At 39.6% G+C, this 25,846-nt stretch overlaps 1 protein-coding gene across 2 annotated transcripts in view; it reads left to right on the top strand.

Annotated features, from left to right (window-relative positions):
* The window catches only part of LOC124147153 (NAD(+) hydrolase sarm1-like), an 81,733-nt gene that overhangs the window by 41,984 nt on the left and 13,903 nt on the right, over positions 1 to 25,846 (top strand). For both annotated transcript variants that reach the window (XR_006862762.2, XM_046517762.2), the window contains exons 3-7: positions 10,128 to 10,304; positions 11,891 to 12,015; positions 16,645 to 16,880; positions 17,882 to 18,017; positions 20,975 to 21,286. Coding sequence is in view for 1 of the 2 variants with exons in the window: in XM_046517762.2 (XP_046373718.1) it covers positions 10,128 to 10,304; positions 11,891 to 12,015; positions 16,645 to 16,880; positions 17,882 to 18,017; positions 20,975 to 21,286 (986 nt within the window). In the remaining variant the exon portion in view is untranslated. The remainder of the gene's footprint in view (positions 1 to 10,127; positions 10,305 to 11,890; positions 12,016 to 16,644; positions 16,881 to 17,881; positions 18,018 to 20,974; positions 21,287 to 25,846) is intronic.

The following is a 25,846-nucleotide window of genomic DNA, read 5'->3' as shown; positions in this document are numbered from 1 at the left end:
CATAAGCTATATGCTTGTCGATTTCGGATAGCTTGGCTATATTATTGATGAGTTCTCCCCGCATTGTTCGCATTGCCTTGTCAAGACCTCGTAATACCCTAATACTAAACTCCGAGAATGGTACCTGTTACGTGGAATTATCGTAATAGGTATCCAAGATTTCTCCGAGTCCGTCCAAGCCCACCTTCGAGGAAACTTCCAAATTATCTATGGTACCTAGTTCATCACGCACAGTCCGAAGAACCTTAGTAGTCTTTTCGGAAAGTTTTGCTCCTCGTGAGTAGTCTACGAAACCTAATTTATCACGAACAGTGCTGATGCCGTGTTTACTGTGCTGATGCCGTGTTTACTGACTATCGTAGACAAAGCTAGGGGCTTACGAGTAGTATAATGCATAAGATCAATATCCGGAGCGCCACGCAGTCCCAATATTCTTTTATCATCAATCGTAAACTTTGAATAGTCACGAACAATAGGACTATCATCTTTAAAGGTATCCTAATAACCATTGACGGATAGTTTCAAAAGTTCATTATTGACGGTTGATTGTAAAAGTTCATTGTTAAGATTCGTAAAGCTGGTTTCATCAGTACCCTCTTCGATTGTACTCGGGTTATCAAAATCATCTAGATTAATATCAGCCATTTTTATATTAAACATATGGTTATATAATTTCAATATAACAATGTCTTCGCAATACGGACGCAAGATAAACCCACAACGTAGACTTCAAGATCCATTAGGGGTCAAAGCAATTCGTCAGTCTGTAACTATAACTAATAACCCTAGTACCATCGATCAGAATCAAACGCTTCTGGTTCGCTTTCCTAATCTCGGCGCACACGATGTGTTAGTTCCGGGAACTGTCCGACTAGCATTTACGATTATTTTGACTTCTGCCGACGTTAACAGGGAGCCCGTTCAGAACATAGGTCGTGCTATCATTAAGAAAATCGCGATTAAAATTAGCGGTAATGAGGTTTTGAGTATCGACGATAGCGATGTATACTATTGTTACATGGATCTCTGGAGAACGGATAAAAAGCGGGAAAACTTACAGTACCAAGGTATTTGTAATCGGAACACATTGAGACTGCGTGTAGATGCTTCTAGTGGTGATGGTACCGTCGTAAAAGATCAGGCCGTTGCCGACGCATTAGGTAACAGATTCTATATTCCGCTCGACTTTGAATTACTAGATTCCCACATGCCCTTTTATCAAGCATCCCTAGGCGATAGGTTAGAATACGAACTCACTTTTAATGACTACGGTAGAGTAATCAGAACCGGTGGGGATGAAACGGCTAGCTATTCCATTGACGATATCTCGCTGGAGTACGATATGATAACAGATCCCGAATTAGCCAGACAAATTCGTAACCAGTATACAGGAAGTTTAGCCATTTTGTACGATCGCGTGCTGCGACATCGAAAGATCACAAAGGACAAAAAAGATACGACGTGGAATATCAATCTAAACGTCCCCACGAGATTGTTGAAGGGTATTTTGATGTTGTTCGAGGACCCCTCCAATGCATTTAAAAGAAATACCGAGAAGTTCTACAATCCCAAGATTACCAAAGTAGAATTGACTATCGAGGGCGTTCCTAATCAACTATATAGCCAAGGAATGCAAGCATATCACCAGTGGGATGAGATGAAAAAACTTCCTTCTATAAAAAAGGAAGCCCAGAAGTTAACGCGATCGTGAAAGATCTGTCTCTCGGGAGTGTATCGATGGGTGAATACCTCACCACGAAGTACGCGCTATGGCTCGACATGCGAACAACGGACGATGACCAACTACACGGTAGTGGGCGGAGAATAGAAAATGCTAGCGAGGGTGTCACTAAACAGATAACGAAGCTCCAGGAATTGGCTGGTAAATTAAACATATATTTGTATGTGATAATGGATGCGCAACTTAATATACAGAATGGAAGATTCGTGCAAGCAATCTATTAATAATCTTTTACCTAAAGAACCACACTGCGCTATCATATGCGGGCAAACAGGCTGTGGAAAAACAGCTTTTATTCTAGATATTTTACAAAGTCATTATCGGGACGTTTTCGATCATATTATTATTCTGTGCACGATTATAAGCGTTAATAAAACATACCTATCGAGAGATTTGGTAATGAATGACGACAGGGTACACAGTGTCAATCCGGGCGATCGTTTACAAGACTTTACGATTATGTCATGAAAAATACAAAGGAGAATCAATCCTTTTTTGTAATAGACGATTGCAGCGCGAGTAAAGAACTCACCAAAAAGAAAGATATGCTTTCGTATTTAGCATTCTCCGGTCGGCATACTCAGCATAGCGTTTGGGTACTTACTCAAAAATACAACTCTGTCCTGAAAGATCTCAGAGAGCAGACCAAATGGGTAGCACTCTTTCATTGCAAAGACCGAGATTCATTCGAGGAATGTCTACGCGAAAATGATGTTATTTATACCAAGCTCGAACGAGATAAAGTCAGAAAACTGTTAGCGGCAACGAAGCACTGTAAACTCGTATTAAAAACCGATCAACCAGCTGCTTATTCAATTGCTTAGCAAAATGTAGCAAAATGTGGCAAAAATGTAGCAAAATTATAGCAAAAATGTAGCAAATATAGCAACTGCTAAGCCAAAATGTAGCAAAATGTGGCAAAATTATAGCAAATGTAGCAAATATAGCGAAAAAACACAATAAATTGAACATTAGCGGTTAATATGACATAATGTGGTTTGAAATCCTCATTCTTTCGCAACAGTTTATTATTACGGGATGTATTGGATATGTCATATTATATTATGTTTGACTTAAATATCTCCTTAGGTATTACATTATGGAATGCGACGAACTCATCGAACAAATGCTCAAAGAATCTGAAGAACATGCTGGAGTAGTGACAGATAAATCTTTAGATAAACATAGAGAAAGACTCCCCGCTTTGGTAGCCAGTGGAAAATGTTCCCAATATTTGGGGGAAAATTATACCATCGAAAAAATTTATAACATGACCGACGAAGAAATGTTTAAAAAAGTATGCGCGTTACGAGTCTAGACTGGGAGCTACCATGACTAAAACGATAGGGTCGGCTATATTACAACTATACACAGGCGTAGCTAGTTTGTTTCTCCCTATCCGGGCAGAACATCGCATGTATTTATGCGAATCTCTCGAGAAAGACCCATTCATCGAACACGCTATAAGCTCAGTGAGCTGTGAGTTTTATCATAGATACGGAATGTTCTTAGCTCCACTCACCACAGCTTTAATAACGGCTAGGTATTGTCAATTTAAACATACGTGCCCACTTAATAATAATTGAGACTCAACAGACACCACAGATTGTGAACGAGGAAATAATAACCCCGACTGCACAACGAGTGAATGAGGAACCACCACCAGCGATTGTGAATGAGAAAATACTAAAACCCAGGGTTACGAGGAAAAACCCCCAAAAAATCTCTGCAGGCAGGATGGGAGGACTCGCTCGCAAAGCGAAACTAATGAATAATTCCAATATTGATCCGATTAAAACATGGGCACTAGTAGGAGTTGTTGCTATAGCGGCTGTATGGTTGTTTTATAAGACCGGAGAAGAGAAAACGTCACCCCCGATGTCACAACAACAAGTTCAATTAGAGGTTAGCCCCCATATAATGCTATAAGAAGCATGACTACTCCAGTTACAGACGGTAAAATGTTGGTAAACGCAATGTATCATTCAGCGGTGGTCACCGGCTTGGCCATTGGCTATGCCCGTATGGCTAAAATGATAACTAAAGCCACACCTCCCAAGCTAGATTTTAATGGTTATGATATAGGTATGATGATTCTGGATATTGGATTAGAAATGGCAATGAAAGATATGCTCATCAAACAAGGGCTTATCCCGGAAGACGTAATGAAGTAATTAAACATTTGAATATTTTATATTATTGAACATGGCGACAATTGCGATGATGGTCGGTGGAGCTATTGTTAATGCGCTAGCTTTTTCGGGGAGTAATTTTTTATTTTCTAGTATGAGGGAATCAAACGCTAAAGAAGTTGAAGAGGAGCGTAAAAGACATAATAAAGCATTAGAACAACTCGAAAAAGCTCAGTCACAATGGGCGCGGCGGAGAATGGAGAGATTAGATTTTATTCATGAAGAACTGCGTAAGGAAGGACATTCAATTCAAACATTTAAGGATGTCGAATCTGCCATGCACGAATACTTCCTCGTTTGTGTGAAAAAACTCGACCCAATACCGAGACCAACAATGAGTCAGTTTTATACACCGTCAGAGGAAAAGAAGAACCGCGAGGTAGCATTCGTGATAATCGGGTTGACTGCTGTATTGATTTTCAGCTATACAATAACTACGCATAAACCATAGTGACAGCTAATCAATAAATCACCATGACTGCTAAACTATACATAGCAGTGGAGATGTGATTTGCTTTGCATTTAGACAAATGATATGATAGATGTATAACCATGAATCTATGCAGATTTACACTCATGGAAAAAAAATTTCAATGTAACCGACGCTCTGTGGGTATTTACTGTGGAATACACTCTTATTACATCAGGCGGGGAAATATAAACTATACATGTTCTGTATGTGGGATAGGGGTCAAAGGTCGTTATTGTTTATGTAAAAAAACACGGTGCTGATAGGGTCAGGAACCAGATTATTTATGCTAGGAAGAGAGATTACATCAATGAGAGGAATAGGTTGGGGAGAATACGTATTTAGATATATAAAAAACAACCAATTAGACAAATGAATCATTTTGCATATACCATTAAACCACAATGGTTTTTGTCAGAGAGTTGAAGGCTATGGCAAAGCAACGTGGTCTACGTGGATATTCTCGAATGAGAAAAGCTGAATTGATAGATTTACTCGGTTTGGAATACAACAAACCCCAGACTGTTAGAGAACTCAAAGCTCAAGCAAAAAACAGTGGGCTTTTAGAGGTTATTCTCGAATGAGAAGAGCTGAATTGATCGCTTTACTAGATAATAATCAACAAGACGATGATGATAAATAACAACAACAAGAATTAATATTTGTACCCACATCCGCCGGCGTTGGTAAATATCTAAGAGGTTGGAAGATTGATATTAATTCCAACATGGATGTTAATGATGTTAAGCCCATCATATCGAGCAAAATTAACGAGGAGTTAGATGATTTACATAGTATAAAATACCAGCTGATGATAAAAATGTCATTAAGTAAAAGTAACGCAGACGATAGCACCGAATATACCGAACCATATTTCTGAAGCAATCAAGAAGTTATAACCGAATCCGATACTATAAACGCATCATTAGATACATCAATTCAGAGGATACAGGAAACTTTAGAACGCTGGACAAATAGAGGTTCTGGTTGGGGTGTGGATAAAATCGATAGTTTATATTTAGATATAGCAAATTATATGCCTTTCAAAGGTTGATCTTATATAGAGAAAAAAGCCATAATTAATGTAAAAAATCAATCTGATGACTGTTAAAGAATGATGATAAGATCTGCATTGTTCCCCGTAGATTCTAAAATTGCAAATAGACCTTCTAGCTATCCCCAAAACGATGGACTCAACTTCGATGGTATAGACGAACCTACACCAATATCACAAATTTATAAGGTGGAAAAGCAAAATAATTTAGCTATAAATGTTTTCGGACATTCTAAAGGAATTGTTGTACACAGGATAAGCTCCGCTCCGGAACATATCCCCAGAATCAATTCATTTCTGATCGAAAAAGATGGAAAATATCATTATACATGGATAAAGAGATTAAACAGGCTATTATACGATCAAACAAAACATGCTAGAAAGAAATATTTCTGCGAAAGATGCCTACATGGGTACAGCAGACAAGATCTATTAGAAGCGCATAAAGAAGACTGTAGAGGTGTTGGGCAGACCGCTATCAGGATCGATATGCCTAAAGAGGGAAAAAATATATTAAAATTTGAACATTATTGTAATCAAATGCCAGTACCGTATGTAATTTACGCCGACTTTGAAGCGCTTATCAAACCCATAGAAAATGCCGAACGCAATACTGATAGTAGTTTTACGTACAAAACTCAAGAACATATTCCTTGTGGGTTTGGATATATAGTTGTAAGGTATGATGGGAAAACAAACCCGCCCATGATTTACAGAGGTCCCGATGCAGCGGGAAAGTTCCTAGAATATCTACAAAACGAAGAGAGAATAATCAGGGAAAATTTATCGCGTAAGAAACACATGTGTATGACAAGGGATGATTGGAGGGCCCATAAGAAGTCAACGAGTTGTCATGTTTGTAATAAACCCCTGAATGGGGATTCCGTAAGAGATCATTGCCATGTCACGGGTAATTATCGGGGGGCCGCGCATAACGAGTGTAACTTGAAACTAAAAATGAATTCTGAAACAATACCCATCCCCGTTGTGTTTCATAACCTTAGGGGATATGATTCACATCTCATTATGCAAGCTATCTCAAAGACTGACGGCGGTTTAACGTGCATTCCTAACAATATGGAAAAATACATATCGTTCTTGTTGACTAAAAATATACATTATAGGGACAAGGATGGGAAAGCCAGAATAAAGCAAAGTAATGGGCTTAGATTCATAGACTCCGTACAGTTTCTGTTATCTATTACATTTCCACACAGTATATTGTACATACATTTTCCATCTTCCCGAGGCAAGGGCGTTAACTGACTACCGTATATCGCTGTGTATAAGGCGAGTTTTTCGTACCTAAAATAAGGGGGCTAAGAAGGGGGGTCGTCTTATACACGGAGTCGAAGATCTCACATTTTTTCCCACTGGCGATGTCAACCGGCGTCCGATAGCCAGCCCAGCATTTGACAATAAAACTTCGCATTTCGTCCTCAATAACTGTTCCAATAACTATGTCCATACATAAACATGATTTGTATCTCTTTTCCTTGAATAAAGTTTAATAATTTCTGCAAATAAAGTTGAAATGACCCTCGCCTCGATGCAGATTGACACGGTAAAACAATCAACATCCACGAGTAGAGAGCCAGAAGTACCGGTAAGCATTTGCATATTGCACATGTGACCTAACATGTGATAACCGGTGAAGCTGAAATCAATTCCCGCTGTTTTTACAGTTGTATTAACAAGTGTTGGAGACGGTGTGTACAAGTGATTGTGGAATAAACACGCTGAATGTGAAGCAAACATAAGCCTAGTTAGTTACAACATAGTTAATTGGCGATTAAATTACTCACCATTGTCTCTTATATGTTATTACTTCATAAATGAATTTTATTTTACGGGCCCCAATTTGGTGTCGTACCGTGTAAACACAAAATGGCGACGTGTGCTGGAGTTACACACGCGACCTATCGTTGTAGAAAAAAACCAACGCAAGATAAACATATTTTTATTGCATATATAAGGTTTGTGTGCGCACTTGTGATGTGTGCGAAATACGCATCAGTCGGAAAGCGCACGTTAAATCTCCAAAGTAACTAACTAACTTCTGATGTCCGTGTGCGAAATACGCTACAGTCGGAAAGCGCACGTTAATCTTCTATATCAGTCAGACTTGTGATATGTTTCATTCCCGGTCGCCTTATACACGGAGTATAGGATTTTGGGTTGATTTTTAAGGCGTGTACAGGGGGGTCGTCTTATACGTGGGGTCGCCTTATACACAGCGATATACGGTATTAAAGTTCAGTTTCAACCCTAGCCGAACTGGGCTGGAATTCCAGAGTTATATTTTGGCTGGACTAACAAGTCTGTGTATAGTCCAATCAAAATTGGGGTAGCAAACTATACATCTAGTACATAAACGATATGTAATACAACATGCAGGTTTCGGTTAACTGCAGGATTTGCAAAGTATGTGTACCGCTGTCTGGGCATCGACAGATATTTTGCAGATCTTTTCATGTTATTCATTAATCAAAGGGGCACTGATCTAAAGCAATTCCCTTGGACTGGTTGTTGCCTTCATTATTGTTTTCTCCCCGTGAGTACCTGGATGGTATAGGAGAAATCAGTCTCTTGTCACGCTCTGTTGAATTAGCGAGCAAATCGACTCACGGCAGCTAGTGAGCCCCAGTGAAAGTGTCAGACGGCCGAGAAGAAGCCAGAGATTAGTGCCCCTTTAAGGAGCTCATGTGATTTTATTCACTTCAAAGGATAAGACCCATTTTATTACAATATAGATCTTGATTATCAATCAGATCATCTTGACAATATATGACCAGTTTACTAACAGTTACCCAATATATGATCAGTTTACTAACAGTTACCCAATATGATATGATATGATCAGTTTACTAACAGTTACCCAATATATGACCAGTTTACTTACAGTTACCCAATATCATATGATCAGTTTACTAACAGTTACCCAATATCATATGATCAGTTTCTAACATTTACCCAATATGATATGATCAGTTAACTAACATTTACCCAATATGATATGATCAGTTTACTAACATTTACCCAATATGATATGATCAGTTTACTAACATTTACCCAATATGATATGATCAGATTACTAAGAGTTACCCAAAATGATATTACTTTTGTAATTAAGCATGATACGTGACTTTAGGAATAGTATAATACTTGTGAATACCCTACCTCTTTTACATCATAGTTATAAATCCTGTATTTTGGCTGTCATCACACTATAAAAGCTACAGATGGACCCACTCAAGCTCTGTTGCAAAGGGCAGACCCATGAAATGCACACAGGATATGAGATGCCCTGAGTCCTTGTCTCTCCCAAGACATCACAAAGGTGGTGCACTACTGGTAAAAGGCCAAGAGGAAGAAGCTTCGAAGGAGATGATTAAGGCGCTGTCCTCTACGTCTGTGGATGCAGTAGATCCCTCGAACAAGCGGCCATGGCAGGAAGATGTAAAGTTGTACAGCCTACGGCTTCCTCAGACGCATTGGAGGCACAGGAAACGTCTTTTCAGCTCGTGTGAGACATCCTCAAGAAAGACATTACTAATGCCACAGAAGCCAGATGGCTGAAAACTACGATCCACAGTTATCAGCATGTAGAGTTAACAACTCCTGTATTTTTTATCATTAAAAATTCACAAAATTAGAGCATTGTCTACCAGCCTTGCATCCTGGAACTCAATGGAACATTTGGTCTCCAGCCGTTGGCCGCCATTGGAGATCCCGAAACACATTTACTAGCTTCTGCTTGCGAGACATACAACCAGACTTACGGGAACTTTTTAGTCTCAGTCCAGTGGTAGCAGCAGATTCAATTGTGACACAGTAGCTTTTTCCTAGTGGAAAAAAGGGAGGAGAAGGGTTGGGGAGGAGGGGGGTTGGGGAGGAGGGGGGTTGGGGTGGATGGGGGAGCAAGACCATACTGCAGGAGCAACCTTGGAGGGAAGGTTAACCTACTGTACCATATTGTCTGCAGGTCATAGGTTAATGGCTAGTGCTTTGCAAAGAAGTCATCAGAATGATGTCAAGGCCAGTAGAGTGATGCCAATAGAACCGAAAGTGACATCTGAGTCTGGAAGGACCAACTGTTAAGGTTCAATGGATGACGTCATGAAAGGGGTTTGGAGATACAAATATACCAGTAGTTCTATGGAAGTTTACTACGTGTATGTATTTGCTCATGTCCTTGACATTATTCTAAATTCAGACATTTGGCGGTGATTCTGTTTATTATTAAATCTAAATATTTGGTTAAAACAACAGATAATGAGTTGTTTTAGGAATCTTTCAGTACCCCAAATGGCTGAATTTGAGAGGATGGGAATAATCATGGTAATTGGGGTTAAAGTTTCTTCTCTCAAGATTCTGTTAATTTATCCAGGGTATTACTAGATGTACGAATCCACCAGTCTTTGTGGAATACAGTTCTCACCAGCATGTAAGGTAATTACAAGAATTGTCAAAAACCTCACGTATGAAGAGAAGGAAAAGATTCCAGGAAAGGCAATGATTCTGTTTCTTACAAAAGGCAGACTGGAATATTCCGATACTTTATGTCAATCAATATGGGGTTTTGTTTGATGAAAGCTACTTTCATTGCTGTTTGATCATTGCTATATCATCATATATGTTGTTATTTTAATCTGTAATTGTTCTCTTTAGATATTCCATGAGATATGTGCAGTACAACCACTCAAGAAGATAGCAAGCAGCCCCAATGCTGTGGCTTCAAAACTAGCAGCAGAGGCTCTGAAGGTGATAGGTGAAAAAATCCCACATCGTTTGTCACAGCAGGTGCCGCTATGGACTGTCAATGATGTCTCCTACTGGGTCTCTCAGGTACCACTAGTTACCACTATGTACTCAACTGGTTATTGACTGGTGAAGCTGTCATTACCTATGTTGTCCCTTGTCAACAGGTTACTGGTGCTAGCATTCTGTTTGTCTACTCACTGAAGAGCATCCATAGCAAACATGTAGATGTTTTTAATATCTTGCACTAATCCAATTTAATGATAAACAATACCCAATTCACTGACCAGTTCACACACACTACCAGTTCACTAACAGCAACATTATTCCTACTGATGTGTAGGGAGATGGCACTGTGATTGGTGACCGCCTGTTGTTGTTGCAATGGCACAGACAGAATAGTCTTTTTCTTTCCAATAAATATATCAGTGTATATAAGCATAATGTGCATACGACAATGCTCATGCACGGACTAACTGCATCAAAAGCAGCCTTTTCAAGAATTTGTCAGTTTCAGGAGATTTTGGGATCCATTTGCCCTTCATGTTTTTATCCCCCGCCGCGCGAAAGCGCGAAGCGGGGGATATAGTATTCACGACCGTCCGTACGTCCCACCTGTTTGTTGCCGCGATATCTCAAGAACTAAACACTGGATTGTCTTCATATTTGGAACTATGGTGTATATACAAATTCCACAGACACCAGTCGGTTTTGGTGACCTTGACCCCATTTTCAAGGTCACAGCAGGCAAATCTGCTTTTGGAGTTGGAAAACGGTGTTGCCGCGATATCTCAAGAACTAATCGCTGGATTGTCTTCATATTTGGAACTATGGTTTATATACAGACTCCGCAGACACCAGTCGGTTTTGGTGACCTTGACCCCATTTTCAAGGTCACAGCAGGCAAATCTGCTTTTGGAGTTGGAAAACGGTGTTGCCGCGATATCTCAAGAACTAATCGCTGGATTGTCTTCATATTTGGAACTATGGTGTATATACAGACTCCGCAGACACCAGTCGGTTTTGGTGACCTTGACCCCATTTTCAAGGTCACAGCAGGCAAATCTGCTTTTGGAGTTGGAAAACGGTGTTGCCGTGATATCTCAAGAACTAATCGCTGGATTGTCTTCATATTTGGAACTATGGTGTATATACAGACTCCGCAGACACCAGTTTCAAGGTCACAGCAGGCAAATCTGCTTTTGGAGTTGGAAAACGGTGTTGCCGCGATATCTCAAGAACTAATCGCTGGGTTGTCTTCATATTTGGTACTATGGTGTATATACAGGCGGGGGACATTTCGTCACTTTGTGACAAATACTTGTTTCCAATTTCATTTTATTGTAAAATTCATATTTTTTATGTTTGAATTGTGTGTTAAATGGCATCATTTGAGTGCAGAATTTGAGAGAAAAGCTTGTAAATAATAAAAATTGAGAGATGTATAAAAGACAATTTTTGCTATTTTACTGCAATTCTGTGGCTAGTCAAAATTTCTTCAAACCTTTCCATGATCACAGTATCACAGAATTTGTCTGGGACTGATCTATAAAATGAGTTGCTAGTTAGGGTCATTGATAGTGAATGTTACCTGCAATTACTATGTACAAGACACATAATACTTTGTCAAGAAAGGAAGTGTTTCCCATTACAACATTTGTTATGTTTCCAAGGTTGGATTCAGCAAGTATTCAAGTCATGTGGAGGAAGCTGAGGTTGATGGTGACCTGCTGCTTATACTCAATGATGATGATCTCCGGGAAGGCCTGCAGATGACCTCCAGCATTGTCAGAAAGAGGTAGGAGCAACTTTAAACACTCTAAATACCTCTATCATCTATGTGTTTTGTGTTGTGGGATATTTAGCTGAGTACTAATGGTCTTATGGATTCCCCAATTAGGGCTGATCAACAGATATAAGGGAATGTCAAATTTATTATACTTCCTGTGCAGTTTTCTGAACTTGGCATTGTGAAGTAGGCTACCTAGTTTTCTACTTACTTGGCTTCAATTGTGTTTACATCAAAAGTCAATCTGCAGGTGCGATTCTCTGTGTGCCACATGTTACATGCACACTTCTGAAACATAGGAAGAATGATAAATACACACAGATGAAATCACTTATCAGTGGACAATGAAAGTACTGTACTCTCTTTGGGGGAACTCGTCAAAGACCAGTAGCCCTGATACTCAAAGGTGTCATCTGTTGTCCTTTCTGGTGGCACATCTGCCATCCTGTTTTGGTTTCGAGATGATATATACTTTGACAGACACAATGCGGAGCATGGAAAGTCTTTTATAAGTGATCGTAGAGCTAAGACAATCATAAGTCTGATACTTTAACATAGATTTATGACAGTCATAGCACTATGATCGATTTGTGGAAGCATTCCAATTCTAAATATGTCAAATGTCAGATGACTGGTCTGTAATTGGCCTGTCTTATAATTAAAAATTGACTGACACTTCATAGGGTGAGGGCCAAACTGTATGAACATCGGAGCTTGTGAAGACGTTCATACACTGTTTGGTCCTTACTCTGTGAAGGTTCATACTCCAATGAACTCACACATAGTGAAAGTCAATGCTTATACTTTTTGATATCCCTCTTTTATACCTCGAGGGATGTAGCACTAGATATATATGTGTGACTTTATGTTTACACTGACAGCCATACAACAACCAGCTGTATTGCGGAATTAAATAGTTCCCCATAAAGATAGGTGACATGAGCTTAAGTATGCTCAACTTGCTTTACAGAAATGTCTGTTGTGAAAAAATATATGTAAATAATATCATCATTTGGTGAGAAAGGTCTGTTAAGAACTACCTCGTAATACATTTACATCAAGTACAAGACGTCAAAATGGCCGACACGATAAACGTGAAGGGAGAGATTTCTGAATCTGTTAATGAACCTGTGGCGGTTACATGTGTTAGTCACCATTGACCAGTTGGCCGATCATTGAAAGATGATTGTAAATATTTGTGAAATAGATACTTAAAGGTAAATTCATAGATTGCTGCAGACTGTAACTGTCAGTCTAGACACGGGTCAAGTCGATACTACGATAGTGCATATTCATTTCTAAATTTTGTTCACTAGCATGGGTCGTAGCAAGGATATTCATGAACAATCATGTAGTCAAACTCTCCGACGTTTCTTTATGCTGAAACGCTGCGTTTAAGATTGAATGATGAGAAACAACACTTCTGTATTTATTTGTGCTCGGGAATTTCCAGGGGTGCCCCCAGGAATGTGGAATTAGTCCGCCAGTTTTTACGTTATTTCAAGAATACAGTCTCGTGAAAAACATATGAACGTCAAAATGTGTTGTTCAAACACTTATGAACTTCAGTTTTGTGGTCATGGGACCAACCTCTCGTCCAATGGAAAAGCTGTATATCGTGTAAATTTCACATTGAAAATTATTACAAAATCATCTGCATATATAGGATGAGAAATGAGAGTATTGTCCACAAACAGTCCCACACAACTTGGTCTGTTTTACTCTTATCTTTGAGTTAACATCACTCTGCACATTGCCTCGTGTTCAAATCCAAAACAAATCTCTCGCAAAGGACATTCTCATGTTATAAAATCCCCATTTTAACCCCTATTGAAGAACTATAGGTTGACGTCATTGGAGGTTTAAAACAATGCGTTGGCTGCATATGTGATAATGACTATTTGCATATTGCTATGTACAAAGGGTTGGTGTACAGTTGTCTGTATGAAGTGACAACATGTAAAGGCTTGCGGTGTATACAAGTTTGCTTTATACAGGTACGCATATGTATATACAAGAAGCACTTTGTCCCAGGTCAGCACATAGTGGTAGTGGTTGTTGTGTTGGTGCCCTGAGACCACCTTGCCCAACCCGAGCTATGCTGAGGGCTAGACCTTCCTATCTTTTGTCTCTTGACCAAGGCTCCTATATCCAAGGTCATCTAAAACTGATTAAGTCATAAATATAAACAACAGTAACAATCACAAGTGACATAGTTGAACAGCTCATTCAGGTTGGCTGACAGTCGATGTACAATACAATGGGGATTAGCATCTTAAAGTAATGGCAGTTAAGTGGTTCTAGACATATACATGTCATGGCTACAGGGCAATTACCCTTTGGAATTAAATGTCTATTCAGATAAAAGTTGTCCCCAATCAGTTGCTGTTACAACTAAAACATGCAATTCTCCCTCAAGGTCATACAAAGTAATAAGAAAAAAGTTGAAATGAAACTAAAGCTGTCATAGGCTGGAAGTAGTAAGGTACTCGATAAAATCTGCACCCCAGTCGCTTCTCAGCAGGATCAGTGGTCCAAGTGTTCTTAAGACATGGTATGTTGTCTGCCGTCCTTGTATCCATACGTCCATATTATAGCTGACTACTTTCAATTATGCTGTAATTGCAACTCTTTTCGCCATTACTACTGTGTAAAATGTAATGAAATTTGGTTAATGTGTAGTCAGTAGTGGGCTCAGCATATGTATTTTTGCTATATTTTATATTTTTACCTTGATTTGATTTTTGCACATCCATCATTCTGAAAACTGAACTTCTTATAGCTGTTTCTTCTGGATAAACATGTCAACTAATGTAGTATAAGTGTAGTTAGTAGTAGGGCTTATCATGTATCAGGGTTGATTGATAAGTTCTGAGCATCATATAGAAGGAATTGTGTAATAGTGAAATCTTTTGTTGTGGATATTATATGATATTCTGGATATTATATGATGACAATGTATTTGAGCAAACTGTCTATCTGACAGGTCAGTAAAATAAGCAGGAGTCTGTGACCTTTGGAAAATGGACAAACTTGAAGAATGACTAATATACCAAACTGTTTCACTTATGATTATTATTTTTTTAAATACCAGTTTTGCCATTATATAAGCACCCTACTCAAATATGTGTCCCTCTTTTGACCAATCTGCAAGTAATCTTTATAAGTGCCAAGTACCAATTCCAAAAGTTTGACTTTACTTGAAAGTCAAGTGAGCTGATGGCTCACGACTCCACTTTGTTCCCGAGGTTCTCAGCTGCACAACACAAAACACCTGTTTGTGGCCATTACCCAGCCAGTCTTCTTATGATGACATCATACTTTGTTGAAATCATGAGGATTTTATTGTTAATTTGATAGTGATGGTTATAACAAGATGCAAGGGATCATCAAAGACATTTAACTTTAGTAGACACAGACATTGTTTTCATTTTTTCTTATAATCTGTCAGCACCATGCCCGCGTTCGTAGGTTTCACCAAAGTGGTAAACATCAAAGACCTGCATCACCTTGGTCTTTCCTCCCACATTAAGCTGACACGCTGTGATATAATTGGAATACTGTTCAAAGAGGCATTAAAACCCAACTCACTCACCATAATCTATTTACCTAAATTTTCTGAAATTCAGAATAAATGTTTTTCTCCATTATAAAGTTGAAGTGTCTAAAAAATCAAGAAAATACATTTTTTTAGATAGAAAAGTGAGATAACTGTGTTTTTGCATATTTAGAAGCAGTTATTAGTCCTCATAATTTATGGATATTTGTATATCAATGCTGACAACCTTTGAAAAGGATTTGTCTTTGTCGTCTTTTTAAACTGTTGACTATACATCAAGATGAGCTACAGTGCCATGGCACTATTTTATGGAAGGGGATCTGTGCCAAACCTCCTTCTCTTGTTTAGTATCTACTTGACACATTGTCCATTTTGTTCACACTGGTCAAATGCTGGTTATTTGCTTCATGCAAAGTGCAATGTAGAATTATTAAAGGAGCATAACAGAGTTTTCTCACCAATCCCTTTCTATAGATGTTTTGCACACAGTCTGCCACAGGAATGTAGCATTTGAAGGATCATGCATATGTCTTGTGGTGTCAATATTGGGTCTTCTGTTTGATGCATGTTCGTAATTTGAAGTCCATTGATTCTATTTATGGTTAACCATGCAGAGACCGGCATATAGGTTCTTTGGACAAGGTCACTTAATCTGTCAACTGTCACCTTTTTATGTAATGATTATTTTGAGGATAGATTTCCCACAAATATTGGGGGTACTGGTGGCCCAAAAGTCCAAGATGCTGCAATAAGGCTGTGCAGAGTTGCCTCCCTTGGACAGAACCGATGATTGTGGGTTCCAGTCACAGTTTGCCCCAGTTATGTTTCTAGGCTTGTCAGCACCATGCCCTTGCTTGTGGGTCTGAGATCTGCATCTCTTCTGGCTTTCCTTCCACATTAAGCCAACACTGTGCGATATAACTGGAATACTGTTCAAAGCAGCATTAAACCAACCAACCAACCTACCTACCTACCCAACACCTACTCACTCATATTAATTCTGAATATATCCTTTGTTCTGATAATATAAATGACATAACCTTTGCATATTTCATTAACTGAATTAAATTTGAAAACAGATTCTTACGAGAGTTGAAATCCCTGAAGATCTCTGCTGACTACACCTCTTGTGACGCAACAGGGCTTGACCCATGGCTGATGAGTCTGACCCCTGACCTCTCTCAGTACACCTACTACATGTTACGCCAGGGTGTTGATAAGTTCATGCTTCGCTGTCTATCTGAAGATGAACTCAAGTGTGAATGTGGAATCAACAACAGCATTCATCGAAGGAAGATCATACAGAACCTTGATGGTAATCTCAATTGATAAGTCTTAAATTGAGTGGGGTGACATATCCATACTTTAGAACTCACATATTATTAGCTCAAGTGGTTGTAGACTAGTAGAGCTTACGCAGTGGTGTGCAGGCCATCTTCCATCTGCCATTCCCCTACAATCAGTTTGACAGATATCAATGGTGTCAACATTTGGGAGGTGTGAAGGTCAGAGGTCATACAATAACAACTATTGTGTTAATACAACCTCTTTCCTTGTGAAACACAGGGAATCTGTGGGGAGGGAGGAGAGATTTTACAGACCGCTGTCATATAGCTGCAACATGCATCAACCAAGTCAGTGATCCTGACCACCCGATCTTGCTAGTCGCCTCTTCCGACAAGTATAGTCGCCTTTTACAGCAAGCATGGTTAGCTGAAGACCTTTTCTTACCCAGAATTTTCATCTCTACACATAAACATTAATTAAGCACCACCAATCCAATTCCATAAAAGAATTACCCTGATCTGAATCACATTGAACACCTTTGGGATTATGTTGACTGCCAAGTGAGGACTAGAGACCCTCCAGTTTATCTTGTGGTCTGTGCTGGACAGAGCAAACACTGCATGCTCGGTTACAGCTGATTACATTTGAAAGTAGATAGCACTGTGTGACATCATCAATGGAATGTCGCTGCATGTTAGAAATTGAGGGGAAAACGTAAATGTACAGATTTAAATTTGTGTTTTCTTATTGCTGAATGTTTCATCCATAGGTGCTTAAAATATTTTAAAAAGTTATATACTGTTAATTATGCTTGTGTGCAAATCTGTAAACACATTAAGTGAACTTGCATGAACTTGACACAGTGGTTAATAATTTAACTTAGCTCATTGCACACTGACCTCCTTTTTTTAATATATGGTTTAATTGTCTCGGCTTGAAAAATACCTATTTCAGAAAAAGTTAAATACTTTGAACAGTTGACATCCTTAATGTTACCAAATATTCTCAGTAGCAAAAATGATTTTTCAGATTTGTCAAGTCCTAATTCAAGCCGACAAAATCTTGTGATGGCAGTTGGAGATCTGGCGTCAAGTCTTGGCAGTGGTCTGAGGGCTAATGATGTATTTCTATCCTACAGGCGCTCCAATGGGTCACAATTGGCAAGGTATGTTTTTATTATTTTATTATACCACATTTGCTGTGTGTACTTTGGCATTGAAACTGATTAATTTACTGATACTTAGTTTACCGATATATTGACATTCAACTCACTTACTGGTAATGTTCTGAAATTACTTGTAATTGAATTTAAAGATCACATTCACTCTCGTGGAGCACCTTTAGAATACCGTACCACAACTTCTTTGCTAGGATGATCTCTGCTGTAGGTCACATGTCTCAAAGTCAAGCAACCAGTTTTTACGAGAATCCATCAGATGCGAACTGTGACCTTCAGATTTTTAGCCCAACAGCTAACCAACTGAGCTATGTCCACACTGTGAAACAAAGTGCAAATTTACCTAGTCATGTCTACGACCTTACAGAACTGAACAAAAAGGGTCGAATAGGTGAAGGATACTTACGAAGGTTCAGGGAAGGCATGGTGTCTCGTGACTTTAGTCTACTGACACATACAAATGATCCCGGTGCTATTTGGCACACTCGTCCCAATCCGTAATCTACAAGATACCGAGTGGCGAGGAATGAGCCGATATGCTGCTAACTGAAAAAGTCTCCAGACGTCAGATGTTGAACACGCGAGTACGTGTGAATGACATGGTATTAAATAATTCGTCTGGTGATTTTTGTGTGACAGGAAAGGTTGGTAGGGAACACTGTAAGGATGATGTGGATAATAGAAGGAACGAGGGAGGCATGAGCATAGCTAGTGATGACAACGGTGAGTTCGCTTTTGAATCAGTACTGAAAAAATGGAGCCAGTGAAAGTGGCTTGTGTGAATGTTCCAGGACAGTTTTCAGCCAAATTATTCGACACAAAACCATTTCATCCTTTTGACTCAAAGTTTTTGTGTAAAGAATATAAGGAGCCACTACAGGATCTATTATAGCCACTAAATGGGTCCCTAATCCAAATGATCGTAAAGGGATGATTGATCGTAAAGGGGATCCAAGGACTAAGGATAGAGTATCGCTAATAAACTGCATTCTTGTGCATAATAATGAAAATTAATGAACCGAAAAAATAATATAAAGTTCCCATTTATAACCATTTTAGCAACCTGAATTACGAGAAAAACGAAATAAAAAATATATATAAAATGAAAGTGTTTTCGTAAACTAGCGCTTGCTATATAATGCGACGCCGCAGTCTATATTTAGTAAACAAATATTCAAAACTCTCAACACCGCTGGGCGTATTCAATGACATTGTGTGTAGAGATGACAGATCACTGGGAGGAGCTTATGCACACTCGATGACCCCTGACGTCACAGGGCATTGTTTCGGCGGTGTGACTGGCAACAAAATACTACAAATTACGTCTTAGGGTACTGTTATGTGTTTGAAAAGTTTGTGGTACTGTATTCTAAAGGTAGGCCAAATTTTTATATATCGCAAATATTCATTTCTGATGGATTATTTTGAAATTTGATATGCAGCAAGTATGGTGTGGGCTCAGTAAGATAGACCGTATTTGGCGTAATAAGCGCCCACAATGACATTTGCTAATATATTGGCTGGTGAACAATCCAAATTAGCACCCCTTCCAATTGATCAATGTACACAAGACTTATTTATTCACGTATAATACACACTCGTGTGTTATATGCACCCTTAATTATGGGCAATTAAATTCTGGAAAAATATATCTGTCGTGCATTAACATTTCAGACTGTCAGCATAAACCATGAAATTTATCTTTCAACTCTGTTTTTTTCACCAAAATAATATTCTAATAAGAGCCCCCTATTTCTGATTTTGAGAGCACCCTGTGCGCTTATTACGTCGAATATGGTTTGGTTTTAGCTTACCTCGCCTGAAGGCCATGTCAGCTCATGTTGTTGCAAAACCTTAAAGGGCCAGAGGCCTTACTGACGGGGTGAAATTGTAACCTTATGTAGTAGCAAGTTTTTTTCAAAGGTGTCTTGATTGGAAATAAATGTGTCATCTGTCATAAGCACATCCTCAGAAGCAATTGGACCAATAAAGCTGAAATTTCACATGCTTGTTCTCACAAAATAGAGGTGTGAATCCAATTTTCACTGTGGCCACACAGCAGCCATTTGAAAAAGTCTATTTGTGGCCTTAACTCAGCCATTTTGTTTGGTATATATGTGTATATGTAGTTAGTACTGTGGCTCAGCAACACTCACAACATAAACATCTCCTCAGAAACCACAGGATCAATGATTTGTTTGGTCGGTTTGTTGTTTTACGCCGCACTCAGCAATATTCCAGCTATATGAGGGCGGTTTGTAAATAATCGAGTCTTGACCAGACAATCCAGTGATTGATATCATGAGCATCGATCCACGCAATTCGGATCGATGACATGCATCAACCAAGTCCGCGAGCCTGACCACCCGATCCCGTTAGTTGCCTTTTACGACATGCATAGTCGCCTTTTACGGCAAGCATGGGTTGCTGAAGACCTATTCTACCCCGGATCTTCACGGGTCAAAGGACCATTGAAGCTGAAACTTCACATGTTTGTTCCCACCAATGACAACAGCCCAATTTATTGAAGAGGTTTGAATTTGATTTTCAGTGTGGCCGCCACAAGCAGCCATGTTGAAAATGCTTGTTATGGTCATTGGTCTGTATTGAGTTAGTTGTGAGGCTCAACATATTTTAAATCTAGACACTTGTTTGACCTTTGCACTTGATCAATGAAACTGTGTATGTTTGTTGCGTTTTTTCAATACTTCGGATTTTGACCATGCTGAACTTTGGAATTTTGCGTTCTCCTTTTGATGAAATCACATTTTCTACAGACATGGCAGATCCTAGATTTCAGTATTTATGCAGAAACTTTTTGAATAGCTGATGCCGACATTTCAACTGTTGACTACATACTCAGGTGAGCTACAGTCATGCTATTTCTTCTATTACTATGACCTTTGATCTTAATATACCCCCATTAATCCAAAACTTTATTTTAGTTTACTGAAAGTTCACCTGCAACTTCGAGGATTCTCTGTATTTCTGGATATTGATCGCTTAAGAGCTGGGAAGTTTGACGAAAATCTGTTATTGAGCATCCATCTTTCCCGTAACTTCATCCTCATCCTAACTCCGAACTCTCTAGACCGATGTATTGGGGACAGCAACAGGGAGGACTGGGTGCACAAAGAAATTGTTGCTGCGCTGGAGAGCAACTGTAACATAGTGCCCATTATGGATGGGTTTGAGTGGCCGCCGCTGGACCAGCTGCCCGATGACATGCGAGCTGTTGTCAGGTTCAACTGTGTCAGGTAATTCATCATCAACTGCATGATTACATTCAGCTTCCAGACATTTCTGCATATATTCATGAATTATCACTACTTCTGACTGTCTGAAAACACCATGTATTACTAGTCCATGAAGAGACCATTTGCTTAATAATACCATTATCAAACAGTGTTTAATAACATCACATGTGGATGTGACATTTTTTTGTATCGGGTGGTCATTCGAATGGGGGTGTCCATAGCATTGTGCAGCTGTTCTCTGCAGCAATATTATGGAGGGAAACTCAAAGAATCGTATCAGACATTGTACCATGTACTAACACTTTAACCCCCAGGCTATCCCACCACCAAGTCAAATCCATGAGCTTTTGCAGTTGCCTATGATCTATCGCAGGAGTTGCAAACAAACATGTTCTAAATAGAGAGAGTATACAGACTCTCACTTTGTATTATAGTAGTGCAAGCATTGTGGCATTATAAAGGTTCAGACCATCACTGAAAATCAAATCATTATAATTCTTGCAAATACCTCCCCTCTATTACATCAGTTGCCATAAACTCCTGTTTATGCTGAGAACCACACTATAAATTTTTATAAATTTTCAACAGACGTCCTCTTCACTGCCAACATATCTATAGTTGTCCGGGAAACCCTATCCCTTGCCAGGGGCGCCACCACACATGCGCAAGGCGGGAATCTACTCACTTCTTTCAACCCATTACCCTCATCAACTAGATGCAGATATTTGGGGAGGTGGGAGGGATTAATTCCTGATGTAATAGAGGTGGTATTCTTAGAATTATTTACAATGATAACTATTGTTTGATAGTGTGGTTCTCAGCATAAACAGGAATTTATGGCAACTGATGTAATAGAGGTGGTATTCTTAGAATTATTCACAATGATAACTATTGGTTGATGTCGAAAGATAATTACAAAATTCATTACCGTGTCTACTTATGACCTTGAACTATGTGCTGTAAATCAGAGTAGCGCCCTTGGATCAAGTGGACCATTGTTGTCCTCTTGTCAACCAATGCAGTCTCTGCTGACTCGTATGAAATCACACAGACAAACATGGTGTGACTTGGTGACATCCCTCACATACACTGTTCAAGCCAGGTTTCCAACTAGATATTCCACTGAATGCAGATGTTTATAACTTGGTGATGTGTATATAAATCAAACAATTGTTACCATCATGTGTAAGAATACTCCAGCGCCGTAAATTCCTGTTTTGGCTGCAATCACTCTATAAAATGTTTAGATTTTTCAACAGACGTCCTCTTACTGCCATGCATATCTAATAGTTGGGGAAAACCTGGTCCTCTGCACTAATGTAACTACTCATGAGATCCCTTCTGACATCAATTCCAGTAGATACTACCTTTTGCACCTTTAGGCTAACAAAAGTCACCATTGCCACTTCTAGGGCTTCTCAATGTGATGTCCTTTCCCACTGATGACATCACTTTCATTTCATGCCAGTAATATTTATGTATATTCGACATGTTTTCAGGTACTGTGTCTCCCATTGACATGATTTCTCAGTATCTCGTACAATGTTACATCCGAATCTAACATGCAGGAGTTTTTCACCTAGATCTATGATTATATGGGTAAGCCACAGATCCGCCTACACCGATTTGCCAATAATTCAAGGGCTAACTCACCTTGAATTTCTGGCGTGCGTGGAATCTCAAAAGAAAAGGGGCGATCAGTTACTAGGTAACTATAACTTTGGCTGCAACCAGAGGGCCTAGGCAGTAAGTACAGTCCCTGAAATATTGGTTTGTACGTTTGAAAATGTATTTCCTTTGGCAGCTCGTCACCACTTCTTAGATGGATACTGTGTTCAATGTAGCTGGAGCTATTATTTCATGATCTCTCCATCTTCCCATGTTGATGTACAGTGTTGTGGTGGGCATTATTGCAGAGCCCACTTACCGGAGGAAGCTGGGCTATTTTAAAGGAATGACAAAGATGCAACAGTGGATTTTAATGGCTGAGGTTGTGGAGGTTCTAAAGGGCTACTGTAAGCGATTTACTTTTATAGACTCATTCCCGCCTCAAGAGTTTGCATAAACTCTTGTTACGCTTACAAAAATTCAAACAAGAGGTTCTCCCAGTTTGGGTGGCACTCTGAGTGAGAGAGTAAGGCTTAAATCCTAAACAAGGGACAAACTACAAAATTATTCCACATACTGATTTATTACCATTTTCAAGTATTTGCAAATGATATACATAAATTTCTAGTTCAGACTCCACTAAATACAAACCAATGGAAGTATTACCGACCAATATACATGTGTTACATATTCCTACACAAACTGGTTACAAACCAATGGAAATATTACCGACCAGTATACATGTGTTACATGTTCAGACAACTGTTTACAAACCAATGGAAGTATTATCGACCAGTATACATGTGTTACAAATTCCTACACAAACTGGTTACAAACCAATGGAAGTATTATCGACCAGTATACATGTGTTACATGTTCCTACACAAACTGGTTACAAACCAATGGAAGTATTACCAATATCTAACGATAGACACGGAGGCGTCAAACGCTTTTACTAGTCACAGTCCTCGAACATATCTAACACACTCGGTTGACACACCGGGTCCAAAGTTTTGAAACTTCTTTAGCCTAACCAACACTGGCACACAATTTCCAGCAGAAAATATTACTAAGCTACGTTCTAAATCTATCCCATTATAACAAACATGATAACCTACACAGAAAGAAAAATGGTGTGACTGGGCAAATAAAAAGAACAAACTACTACTAATACAATTATCTTACCATACCAAACGCACGTGTGCACAGATTCCGTCAAGCCTGTCCCCGGAGCCAGACGCTGACTCAAGCTCGTGCGGCACGCACGTGCTTAAATATCCCTTTCCAAAACCCCGGATGTTAAAAACAACCGTATGAACCAAGGTAACTTCCTGTTCCGGTTGTGGCGAGTGTAGAGTGTAAACTTCCATTACACTACCCCAATTTAGAAAGGAGTAAATACTATTAAAGGCCTAAATGGCAAAACAAGGCTAGGCCAAATTAGGCTATGTGGCCACTTGCATCGCCAAACATAATTGTTAATGGATAATTAATGCTAAGGCCCAAATGACGGAAACATCGCCACCCGACCAACGCTCGGGTCTAAATTGGAGCGAATGCCACAAGGCCCAGCTATGTGGCAATTTGCATTGTGAAATATAATTGTTACTAGATTCCCGAGTGAAAACCGGGGAAAGACTGGCTTCCAACTGGTAAGAAGGGAACTCAGCCTGGGTTCCCGCTGGAAAGCAGGTAACCGGAAACCCTAATTGGTATATATATTAATATCAATAATGATGATATGGGAGGTAGCCCAGAAGAACCGCACCACCCCACAGCCACAGATGATTATTCGAGTGCCCGCCAGGATTGCTTCATGAGATTACTTTCTTTATTTATGACTATCTTTGAAATTGGTACCAAGGCATTGTGGATATCTCTGATGTATTCTTGGATTCCCTTAAAGCTAAGGTGGGTTCCCTGCCACTGAAACCAGGATCACTCAGTAGAAACTATTTTTGGATGGGGGATGGATGAAAAGTTTATGTCACGGAGACGGTTGGCCAGCCGCCTGTTTAGCTTAGATCGGCTCTTTTCTACCTTACGTGGGTCACATGCATTGTGCCAGTAATGGCGTGGAAGAATGTCAGAAAAACAAACGTGAGTGAGCCTGGATTCACTTGATGGATATCTCCATATCTAGAAGGAGCTGGCTTGTCTAGATCAAACCCAGGTTGTTAGAGCCCAGGTGTATAACCACAGCTGAAGATCCTTTTGTGGGGCACCAGCTCAGGACACTGTGGGGATAGCTGTTGCCTTGCCCTTGACATGAAGCTTGATCCCACCATCCAAACTGGAAACAAATGTACTGTAGTAGCATTTGGCAGTTATTAGTTCTGTTTTAATTACGGTTAACTAACTAACATGAATAATTATTTGCAGGTAGACTGATCTCGTGAGGGTTGTTCGCCCTTGGCGGATTAGGTTTAGCAATCTCATTAGACTACAAGTTGACTGCCCGTAACCATAGTGATATAGTGTTGTGACTGACATCTGTCTTGGACATACGGGATACCGAAATGAATAAACGTTTCCGCGAGCCAAGTCTAGTTTTGGAGTGGCAGATGAAAACTCATAGCACATACCAAACACAATAGGAGTTCACCCTCATTTTCAACCCCCACAATCGTTGAGATTGGTAGGGTGGTGGAGGATCGTCTGGTTTGCCTGGAAGTTGATTTTTCGCTTTGAAATCCCAGCACAACCTGAGATGCTCTCTGCCTACCATGCTCAAAATGGACACGGATGATGTAAAGTGCTCACCCGCGCCGCGTTGGCTAAAGCCAAGAGAAAAATTGTTTTCTTGGTGAGGTCATAAAGTGAGGGTTCATTGCGGTGGCTCGAAGGGAGCCAGCGCAAACCTCATTCAATTCCCAAGCTGGGGGTCAGAACTTGGCCTTCTGATCCTCAAGCTGGAGTGAGTGTAGTAGCGCCTGTAGTTCCGGGACCTTG

This window comes from Haliotis rufescens, unplaced genomic scaffold, assembly GCF_023055435.1.
Source record: "Haliotis rufescens isolate VD_foot unplaced genomic scaffold, xgHalRufe1.0.p SCAF_15, whole genome shotgun sequence".
NCBI lineage: Eukaryota > Metazoa > Mollusca > Gastropoda > Lepetellida > Haliotidae > Haliotis > Haliotis rufescens.
This window is presented reverse-complemented; position numbering and strand designations above follow the sequence as displayed.